The sequence below is a fragment of the Anomaloglossus baeobatrachus genome, chromosome 8, assembly GCF_048569485.1.
Source record: "Anomaloglossus baeobatrachus isolate aAnoBae1 chromosome 8, aAnoBae1.hap1, whole genome shotgun sequence".
In the NCBI taxonomy this organism is placed as follows: Eukaryota; Metazoa; Chordata; class Amphibia; order Anura; family Aromobatidae; genus Anomaloglossus; species Anomaloglossus baeobatrachus.
Genome location: NC_134360.1, coordinates 45,500,819 through 45,512,042, shown reverse-complemented (window position 1 = coordinate 45,512,042; position 11,224 = coordinate 45,500,819). Strand labels below are relative to the sequence as shown.

At 46.1% G+C, this 11,224-nt stretch overlaps 1 protein-coding gene across 1 annotated transcript; it reads right to left on the bottom strand.

The window, feature by feature from the left end:
- Positions 1–308: 308 nt before the first annotated feature.
- Positions 309–7,718, bottom strand: LOC142249150 (hemagglutinin/amebocyte aggregation factor-like; the record flags this gene model as incomplete). The annotated part of the gene is made up of 4 exons (XM_075320748.1): positions 309–431; positions 4,819–4,971; positions 6,767–6,955; positions 7,600–7,718. Coding segments are annotated over 4 exons (516 nt in total), but the record flags the coding sequence as incomplete, so codon positions are not given.
- Between the last annotated feature and the right edge of the window lie 3,506 nt (positions 7,719–11,224).

The following is an 11,224-nucleotide window of genomic DNA, read 5'->3' as shown; positions in this document are numbered from 1 at the left end:
TAGGTTATATACAAAAATCCTGCTGATTAGTTTCCTTTAAGGGGTCAGTTCATCCCGATTACGATATTTAGAGATTACATGCAGATTTGCAATGATAAAAAGAGACATAGGAAATATTCTGATTTGAAAATGTTCCTTTATTTGTTTACTCATAACTAAAATGTACAGAATTATATTCAATATAGATATTTTCTTCCAAAACTGTCCACAGCATGGTTGTGGTGATTGCTGCTCAGACCCATAGAGTTGAGCTGCAATATCAGAAACAATCCACTGAGAAGTGACAATGTATGGAGCCGGCATGTTTTTTTTATTTTATTTTTTAACCTTATAGTCTGGCATATGATGTGCTGCTGATCTCTAGCATATGCAATAATTATTGCCACATATAATAATTCTTCTCACATGAGTAATAATTCCAGCGTCTGTCCCTGCAAAACAAAACCAGATTGATAGCTGAGCAAAAGAAAAATAATGCCCACAGTGATAATTCAGCAAGAAAAATAATAGTACTGAAATGGGAGTGATCTCCTGACTATACCGGAACGCTCCAGGAGTCCATATTACCGTAATACATAAGGGCAGGGGATCTGTTTGCCGCCATATGGTGCATCTAGAGCTAGGAGGAATGTCACTTGAAAGGGACCTGCACAAATAGCAGATTTGATATGGTTTTTCCACATTAAAATATCTGCCCATGCTACAGTCAGATTTTGTTGACAATTTTACTCATGCATTGCAAAGGAAGAAACGCAATAAATCTCATTAATTTGGCTAGCACTGTATTGTGCTGCAGATTTTATGCATACAAATTAATCCAGAAAATCCACATCAAATACACCTTAACCTATAAAATAAATGACATCACCTATCCATGCTCAGATGCCCTATTAATCCTGAGAACGAGGGTCCCAAAATCCACTGTGTGTATGGGGCAGTACTGAGCATGTGCGATCTCTATTGTTACATTGTCTATAACAGTGGTCGCACATGCTCAGTACTGCTCTATTCACACAGAGAACTCTGGGACCCCCCTTCTCCTGTTTAGCTGGGGTCTCTGTGGTTGAACCCCCAGTGATCACACACTGGTCTGTTCCTGTGTACAGGTGATTCAGGTTGTTTTTGGGACAACCCTCTTAAAGGGATTCTGTCAGCAGATTTTTGTTATACAATCTGAGAGCACCATGATGTAGGAGCAGAGACTCGGATTCCAGCAGTGTTACATTTTGGGCTGTGTTTTGCGGTTTCGACAAAATCAGTGTTTTATCAGCAGGACATCACTATAGGACAACTGGCTTGGTGCCTCCTGGTCCAGCCTCGCCCCCGCACTTAGCAAATATGTCACTATATAGTGTACAGAAAAAGCTGTGGTGTGGGCAAGGTATACCTGGCATCACAGAAAACAGGGATTCTCTTGCATGTGCTGCACTCAGTAGACCAAGTGATACATCGCTGGAATCAGGGTCTCTGCCCCTATATTATGCTGCTGTCAGATTACATAGCAATCACCTGTTGACAGACTCATTTTAAGACCTAGTTCACATACGCATATAAATCCTTGGACCAGTCAAATTGCACAAGAACTGAAAATACGCTCATCTAATTCAGTAAGGCAGGGATATACAGTTGGCAGCATCATATTGTGACTACCATATATTTGGGTAAGGGATACGTAACTTAGCTGGCTCTGGGGCACAATTTGACTGAAACTTTATGGGGGGTGATGTGACGGCGCTACTTGGGTGAATGTCATAGTATTATACGTTTTCCCCTGAACGGTAAATCTGTGGTTTTCCATTTGAGATTATATCTTTAAGGATTCTACTGTGAATACAGTGCCTCGCGAAAGTATTAGGTCCCCTTGAATTTTTCTCCTTTTCCCACATTTCAGGCTTCAAACATAAAGATAAAAATTTTAACCCTTTCACGACCGGCCGATTTTTCGCTTTCCGTTTTTTTTTTCGCCATTCTTTTTCTGAGAGACGTAACTTTTTTATTTTTCAGTCAATATGGTCATGTGAGGGCTCATTTTTTGCGGAACGAGCTGTACTTTTAAATGAAACCATCAGTTTTACCATATTGTGTACTAGAAAATGGCAAAAAAATTCCAAATGCTGAAAAATTGCAAAAAAAGTGCGATAGCACTATGGTTTTTGAGATATTTTATTCACTGTGTTCACTATATGGTAAAACTGATGTGTGGGTGTGATGCCTCAGGTCAGTGCGAGTTCGTAGACACCAAACATGTATAGGTTTACTTTTATATAAGGGGTTAAAAAAAAACCGGAAGTTTGTCCGAAAAAAGTGTCGCACGTTTTACGCCATATTCCGTGACCCGTAGCGTTCTCATTTTTCGGGATCTTAGGCTCAATGATGGCTTATTTTTTGCGTCTCGAGCTGACGTTTTTAACGGTACCATTTTTGCGCAGATGCTACGTTTTGATCGCCTCTTATTGCATTTTGCGCAAAAGTTGTGGTGACAAAAAACCGTCGTTTTGGCGTTTGGAATTTTTTTGCCGCTACGCCGTTTACTGATCAGATTAATTGATTTTATATTTTGATAGATCGGGCGTTTCTGAACGCGGCGATACCAAATGTGTGTATATTTTTTATTTTTTTAACCCTTTAATTTTCAATGGGGCGAATGGGGGGTGATTTGAACTTTTAGGTTTTTTTGTTTTTTTTTAATTTTTTAAAACTTATTTTTTTACTTTTTTTTTTATTTTACTAGTCCCCCTAGGGGGCTATTGCGATCAGCATTCCGATCGCTCTGCAGTATCTGCTGATCACAGCTGGAAGGCTGTAAACAGCAGATACGCTGTCTTTCTCTTTTGCTGTGCCCCGGGCACAGCGAAAGTGAAACCAATTCATGTGTAGTACAGGAGTCATCACATGACCCTGTACTACCATGACAACTATCGGGAGTCACGTGATCGCGTCACGTGACTTCCGGTTTCGGCGGTAAGTAAAACTTTACCGCGATTGCGCTTATAATGGCGCTGTCATGTATTGACAGCGCCATATAAGGGGTTAATCGGCACGAGCAGATAACGATTCTGCTCGTGCCTAGCAGGCACACATCTCAGCTGTGAAAATCAGCTGAGATGTGTGCCGATCGCGGCATGCTGCCGCCGGAGGACCGCGGGCAGTAAGATTATGTCATTTAGGACGTAATTTTACGGCCCGCGGTCGTTAATGTTATGGTGAAGAATCAACAACAAGTGGGACACAATTGTGAAGTTGAACAAAATTTATTTTAAACTTTTTAAAAAAATAAATAAGTGAAAATTGGGGCGTGCAATATTATTCATCCCCTTTACTTTCAGTGCAGCAAACTCACTCCAGAAGTTCATTAAGGATCTCTGAATGATCCAATGTTGTCCTAAATGACTGATGATGATAAATATAATCCCCTGTGTGTAATCAAGTCTCCGTATAAATGCCCCTGCTCTGTGATAGTCTCAGTGTTCTGTTTAAAGCACAGAGAGCATCATGAAGACCAAGGAACACAACAGGCAGGTCTGTGATACTGTTGTGGAGAAGTTTAAAGCCGGATTTGGTTACAAAAAGATTTCCAAAACTTTAAACATCCCAAGGAGCACTGTGCAAGCGATCATATTGAAATGTGAGGAGTATCATACCACTGCAAATCTACCAAGACCCGGCCGTCCATCCAAACTTTCATCTCAAACAAGGAGAAGACTGATCAGAGATGCAGCCAAGAGGCCCATGATCACTCTGGATGAACTGCAGAGATCTACAGCTGAGGTCGGAGAGTCTGTCCATAGGACAACAATCAGTCGTACACTGCACAAATCTGGCCTTTATGGAAGAGTGGCAAGAGGAAAGCCATTTCTCAAAGATATTCATAAAAAGTGTTGTTTAAAGTTTGCCACAAGCCACCTGACACACCAAACATGTGGAAGAAGGTGCTCTGGTCAGATGAAACCAAAATCGAACTATTTGGGCACAATGCCAAACGATGTTTGGCCTAAAAGCAACACAGCTCATCACACTGGACACACCATCCCCACTGTCAAACATGGTGGTGGCAGCATCATGGTTTGGGCCTGCTTTTCTTCAGCAGGGACAGGGAAGATGGTTAAAATTGATGGGAAGATGGATGGAGCCAAATACAGGACCATTCTTGAAGAAATCCTGTTGGAGTCTGCAAATGACCTGAGTCTTGCACCTTGTTCACACCATGGTGTTCCAGACGTACATTCTTTAATTAGTATGCAAAAGACCTGAGACTGGGACGGAGATTTGTCTTTCAACAAGACAATGATCCCACACATAAAGCAAAATCTACAATGGAATGGTTCACAAATAAACGTATCCAGGTGTTAGAATGGCCAAGTCACAGTCCAGACCTGAATCCAACCGAGAATCTGTGGAAAGAGCTGAAAACTGCTGATCACAAACGCTCTCCATCCAACCTCACTCAGCTCCAGCTATTTACAAAGGAAGAATGGGCGAGAATTTCAGTCTCTCGATGCGCAAAACTGATAGACACATACCCCCAGCGACTGCAGCTGTAATCACAGCAAAAGGTGGCGCTACAAAGTATTAACTTAAAGGGGATGAATAATATTGCACGCCCCAATTTTCAGTTATTTATTTTTAAAAAAAGTTTAAAATAAGCAATAAATATCGTTCAACTTCACAATTGTGTCCACTTGTTGATTCTTCACCAGAACATTAACATTTTTATCTTTATGTTTAAAGCCTGAAATGTGGGGAAAGGTTGAAAAATTCAATGGGGCCAAGAATACTTTCACAAGTCATTATACTCCAGGCCCCAGTGCAGACACTTACTCCTTGTTGTTGTCATGATAACTGTGAGCCCCAACAAGGTGATAGTTTGGGGGGGCATCCCATCGAAGGTAATTGTCGAAATCATTGACGTAGCCGCTCCACCTACAGTTGCTTTGAACGGCCGTCTCTCCATTACAGCAGAGAAATCTCCATCTGGAAATGGGTTTGAAAATTAAAAAAAAAAAAACATTTTCACTTGACAATCAACTAATCAATAAAAATATGATTTTTTGGGGCTGCTCTTTCTAAGACTTTCTACTGTTCTCTGAAAGAAGGTGCCATGTACTGCTGAGCAGAGGTATGGAGGGCAATTTATATTTTATACTAAGCTACTTCACTAACCTCGGTAAGTCCTTTATATTTGCCAATACAGAAATATTCACTAAGAGGTACTTTGCATGTTGCGACATCACTACTGCGATATCGTCGGGGTCAAATCGAAAGTGACGCACATCCGGCGCCGGTAACGATGTCGCAACGTGTAAAGCCTAGATGCGCCGATTTACGATCGCAAAAGCGTCGTAAATCGGCGATCTGTGTAGCGTCGGTCATTTCCATAATTTTGGAAGGACCGATGTTACGATGTTGTTCCTCGTTCCTGCGGCAGCGCACATCGCTGTGTGTGAAGCCGCAGGAGCGAGGAACATCTCCTACCTGCGTCCCGCCACCAATGCGGAAGGAAGGAGGTGGGCGGGATGTTTACGTCCCGCTTATCTCCACCCCTCCGCTTCTATTGGCCGCCTGACGTGTGACGTCGCTATGACGCCGCACGACCCCTCCCTTAGTAAGGAGGTGGTTCGCCGGCCAGAGCGATGTCGCAGGGCAGGTAAGTGCATGTGAAGCTGCCGTAGCGATAAATGTTCGCTACGGCAGCTATCACCAGATATCGCATGTGCGATGGGGGCGGGGACTATCGGCCAGCGATGTTGCAGCGTGCAAAGTGCCCCTTAGGCTCATTAGTGTTCTCAAAGAGCATGGTACTCTTTTGATAGCTCACATAGTGCCCCCCTCCCTCCCACACACACTGTATCATGCCCCTAGTGCACACCACCCACACACTGTATTATGCCCCTAGTGCACCCCCCACACATGCTGTATAATGCCCCTAGTGCACCCCACATACACTGTATGATGCATCTAGTGCAACACACACTGTATTATGCCCTTAGTGCACCACACACACACTGTATGATGCCCCTAGTGGACCCCACACAAAACACACTGTATCATGCCCTTATTTCACCCCACACATATACACACACACCAACACACACACTGTATAATGCCCCTAGTGCATCCTCCCACATAAAAGGGATACAAATTCTCCAGGAGCAAGAAAGCTGTTTCTCTGTTATTGAGTTATGCGCAAACTAACTGTAGTGGATTGTGTCTGGCCATCAGCTTTCCTTGTCCTGAAAAAAACTAATTTGCAAATAAGAAATCAAAGATTTTAAACTGAGCATAATTTCATCCCAAAAAGCAAAAACGCTTATTAGAACAAGATTACAGCCCTCAAAAAATAAGAATTAAATCCAAAATATTTCAGTTCCCAAAGAAAATCCGTCACCAGGTTTTTGCCACCTAATCTGAGAACAGCATAATGTAGGGGCAGAGACCCTGATTCCAGCGATGTGTCACTTACTGGGCTACTTTGTGTAGTCTTGATAAAAGCACTGTTTAATCAGCAGTAGATTATCATTACAGGACTACTTGGTGTGCTGCAGGTAGTCCAGCATACTCATAAGCTCTGTATAGCTCAGTAAGTGACACATCGTTGTAGTCAGGGTTTCTGTCTCTACATTATGCTGCTCTCAGATGGGGTGGCAAAAGCCTGGTAAGGGATTCCCTTTAAGCAGGGACATACAGATTGAGGGGGGGGGATTGGTAAGTATTTAAAGGTTTCCGCCTTAAACTGCTGAAACTACTGCAAAAAAACCCAACCCCTTACCTTCTGTCTTCTTTATCGTTATTATGATAGCTATGCATTAAACTCAGAACTAAGCCGAATGGACAGGTGAACGTAAACTCCTGGTCAAATTCATTGACGTAACCAGTCCAAAAACAGGAACCTGGGTTATAAAAGGTATTCTGACAGCCAAAACCCCAGACACGATCCTCAGCCTTATTGTCATGGACGCTGGAGGAAAGTACAAGAGGATAATAAGAAATATATAGTATATGAATAGAGGAGACCATAGTTACAGCTCTGGGGGCTTGTAGCTCATTTACCTATTTATGGGAGTAACAGTAACCTTAATAGCTGTAAGCACCTCCTGGATACTCATGGGAGCGTTCTTACTGCTGTTTTCAGTTGAGGACCCAATTCTTAAATTTGCCATGTGATTTGTTTTGTTTTTTTTTTAAATTTAGCTATACCCCAATGTATGTACTGATACATTCCAGATGTCCTGCATTATTCTATAGCTGGGCACACTTTCCATTTAGGACCCCAAGAAAACCCCCTGAAAAAGTGACAAGAATTTGTAGCTACCCCAACGCTATGTAACGACCACAGCCAAGACAGTGAAATGCTGGCAGCATCTTCACTTATGAAGCACAATTTACAACAGTCCCAGGACTATCCTGATTTTTCAGATACAATCCTGACAAATTTCAGGAATATTAACGCAAACCCAACACAAAAGTGGCGAGCACCGCTCGATTTGTTGGTGTTCATGGGCACCACTGAGGACCTAAACATCTCCAGTCAACCAACACAAATGTAGGCTCATGTGCCACTAGCCGTGTTCTTCAGCTCCTTCTACCCCCACATTTTCCTACCTGTATATAAACTTAATGCTCTCTTGACTTCCACACTCGTAGTGGAGAACTTGATCATAGTTGTTAATCCATGGATCTAAAGGAAATAAAGCAAGTAAGTTGTATTGCGAGAGAGAAAGAAGGAGTGAGAGAGAGGGGGTGAGAGAGTGAGAGAGGGGGGCGGGGGAGAGAGAGAGAGGGGGGCGGGGGAGAGAGAGAGAGGGGGGCGGGGGAGAGAGAGAGAGGGGGGCGGGGGAGAGAGAGAGAGGGGGCGGGGGAGAGAGAGAGAGGGGGCGGGGGAGAGAGAGAGAGAGGGGGGGGGAAAGAGAGAGAGGGGGCGGGGGAGAGAGGGGGGGCGGGAGAGAGAGAGAGGGGCGGGAGAAAGAGAGAGAGAGGGGGGGCGGGGGAGAGAGAGAGAGGGGGGGTGGGAGAGAGAGGGGGGGCGGGAGAAAGAGAGAGGGGCGGGAGAAAGAGAGAGGGGCGGGAGAAAGAGAGAGAGAGGGGGGGCGGGGGAGAGAGAGAGGGGCGGGAGAGAGAGTGAGGGGGGCGGGAGAGAGAGAGGGGCGGGAGAGAGAGGGGGGCGGGAGAGAGAGGGGGGCGGGAGAAAGAGAGGGTGGTGGGGGAGAGAGAGAGATGGGGGGCGGGAGAGAGAGCGAGGGGGGCAGGAGAGAGAGCGAGAGGGGCGGGAGAGAGAGAGGGGGCCAAAAAAGAGAGGGGAGGAGAGAGAGGGGACGAGAGAGGGGACGAGAGAGAGGGGACGAGAGAGGGGGGGTGAGAGAGAGAGAGGGGACGAGAGAGAGGAGATGAGAGAGGGAGGGGATGAGAGAGGGAGGGGATGAGAGAGAGGACGAGTGAGAGAGAGAGAGGGGACAAGAGAGAGAACGAGAGAGCAAGAACGAGAGAGAGAGAACGAGAGAGAGGAAGAGAGAGGAAGAGAGAGAACGAGAGAGAGAACGAGAGAGAGAAAGAGAGAGATAAAGAGAGAAGAGAGAGAGAAAGAGAGAGAGGGGGCGAGAGAGAGAGGGGGGATGAGAGAGAGAGAGAGAGAGAGAGACGGGGGGCGAGAGAGAGAGAGGGGACGAGAGAGAGAGGGGGCGAGAGAGAGAGAGGACGAGAGAACGAGAGAGAGAACGAGAGAGAGAGAAAGAGAGAGAGATGAGAGAGAGGGGGGGCGAGAGAGAGTAAACGAGAACGAGAGAGAGAGAGGGGGGGCGAGAGAGAGAGAGAGGGGGCGGGAGAGAGAGTGAGGGGCCAAAAAAGAGAGGGGACGAGAGAGAGAGGGGACAAAAGAGAGAGAGGGGACGAGAGAGAGAGAGGGGGCGAGAGAGAGAGAGGGGGCGAGAGAGAGAGAGGGGGCGAGAGAGAGAGGGGGCGAGAGAGAGAGGGGGCGAGAGAGAGAGACAGGGGGCGGGAGAGAGAGACAGGGGGCGGGAGAGAGAGACAGGGGGCGGGAGAGAGAGTGAGGGGCTAAAAAAGAGAGAGGGGATGAGAGAGAGAGGGGACAAGAGAGAGAGAGGGGGAGGGGACGAAAGGGGGAGGGGACGAGAGAGAGAGGGGACGAGAGAGAGAGGGGGCGAGAGAGAGAGGGGGCGAGAGAGAGAGGGGACGAGAGAGAGAACGAGAGAGGGGGGGGACGAGAGAGAACGAGAGAGAGAGAGAACGAGAAAGAGAGAACGAGAGAGAAAGAGAGAGAGAAAGAGAGAGAGGACAAGGCGCACTTCCTGCTGCACTGTGACAAATACTCAGCTGTGAGGGCCTCCCATTTCCAGAAATTTACCACCCATACCCCGGACTTTCCATCCATGGACGAGGACATGAAACTCCGCTTCCTACTGGGGGAAGAGGAATCAATGGTGGAGATCGCCGCCCAATATGTCACCACATGTCATAAGTTGAGGGGAACATAAGGCCTCTAAATGGACTTTCAGAGCCCAAATTGTGCCCCCAACTCCCCATAACCCTGATCCCCTCCCACCACACTTACTGTATTTCTCTTACTTTGGCAACACTAATTGTATTTTGGTCCTTCCAATAAAGCATATTTGAATTTGAGAGAAAGAGAGAGAGAGAGGGAGAGAGAGAGGGGGGACGAGAGAGAGATAGGGGGCGAGAGAGAGAGGGCGAGAGAGAGGGCAGGAGAGAGAGAGAGGCGGCGGGAGAGAGAGAGAGTGAGGGGCCCAAAAAAGAGAGAGGGAACGAGAGAGAGAGGGGACAAGAGAAAGAGAGGGGGGGGACGAGAGAGAGAGAGAGGGCGAGAGAGAGGGGGGGTGAGATAGAGGGGGCGAGAGAGAGAGAGAGAGAGGGGGGCGGGAGAGAGAGTGAGGGGCCAAAAAAGAGAGGGGACGAGAGAGAGGGGGGGACAAGAGAGAGAGAGAGGTGGCGAGAGAGAGAGGGTGGGAGAGAGAGAGAGGGGGGGTGGGAGAGAGAGAGAGGGGGGACGAGAGAGGGGACAAGAGAGAGAGGGAGAGGGGACGAGAGAGAGAGAGAGAGAGGGGACGAGAGAGAGGGGGTGAGAGAGAGAGAGAGGGGACGAGAGAGAGAGAAAGGGGGCGAGAGAGAGAGGACGAGAGAGAGTGGACGAGAAAGAGAGAAGGGACTAGAGAGAGAGAGAGAGAGAGAGGGGACGAGAGAAAGAGAGAGAGGGGACGAGAGAGAGGGGGTGAGAGAGAGAGAGGGAGCGAGAGAGAGGGCGAGAGAGAGAGAGGGGGCGAGAGAGAGAGGGGGGGGAGAGAGAGACCAGATCATTCACAGACAGAAAAAAAAAAGCCAAAGTTGGATTGTGGTTTGCTGCTGCAATGTGGAAGCACATTGAAAATAGAAGTGGCAGCTTCAATCCGTGACTAATCCAATAATTCAAGTGATATGGAGGTGCTGTAGCTAAATAGTAAGGCTATGTTCACACACTGCGTTTTTTACCTGCGTTTTGGGTCCGTTTTGGGTCCGTTTTTGCTGCAGAAATTTCTTGAGAAATTCTTGTAACCTTTCTGCAGACATTCCCCAGCAAAACCTATGGCAAAAAAAATTAGCTGTGCACACACTGCGTTTTTTTCTTAAGAAAATTCTTTCAGTAGATTTTCTTAAGAAAAAGAATGAGCATGTCACTTCTTTTCTGCAGCTAACTGCGTTTTTTGCCATAGATAATTGGCACAATAACGCAGGGAGCAACCAGCGGTAAAAACGGACCTAAAACGGACCTAAAACGGACCTAAAACGGACCTAAAACGGACCTAAAACGCAGGTGCGTTTTTGGTGCGTTTTTTAACACAGGTGCACTCTTAAGAAATTTCTTAAGAAATTTCTTAAGAAAAATCATTTTTCTAGTGTGAACATAGCCTTAGGGTGACTGAATAGGGAGGTGCTGTAGCTGCATAGTCAATATAACCGAATTCATTGATCTGCAATAAACCTGCACCTGATTTTTTTTCACTTTTTTTTATATAAATACAAATCTCCAAAATCCATAATTTAAAATTTAAGTATCTCCCTCAATGTGCTTGTTGTTATTTTTTTTCTTCACACTATTGCAGTAGTCCAACTTTAGACCTATACACACCTCCCAAATACAGCTGTCAGTTTGCATTCCACAAGTGAGCATCTGCAACAAAGAAGCTTTTGGCTTTTTTTGTTTTGTTTTAACCTTGCCAGA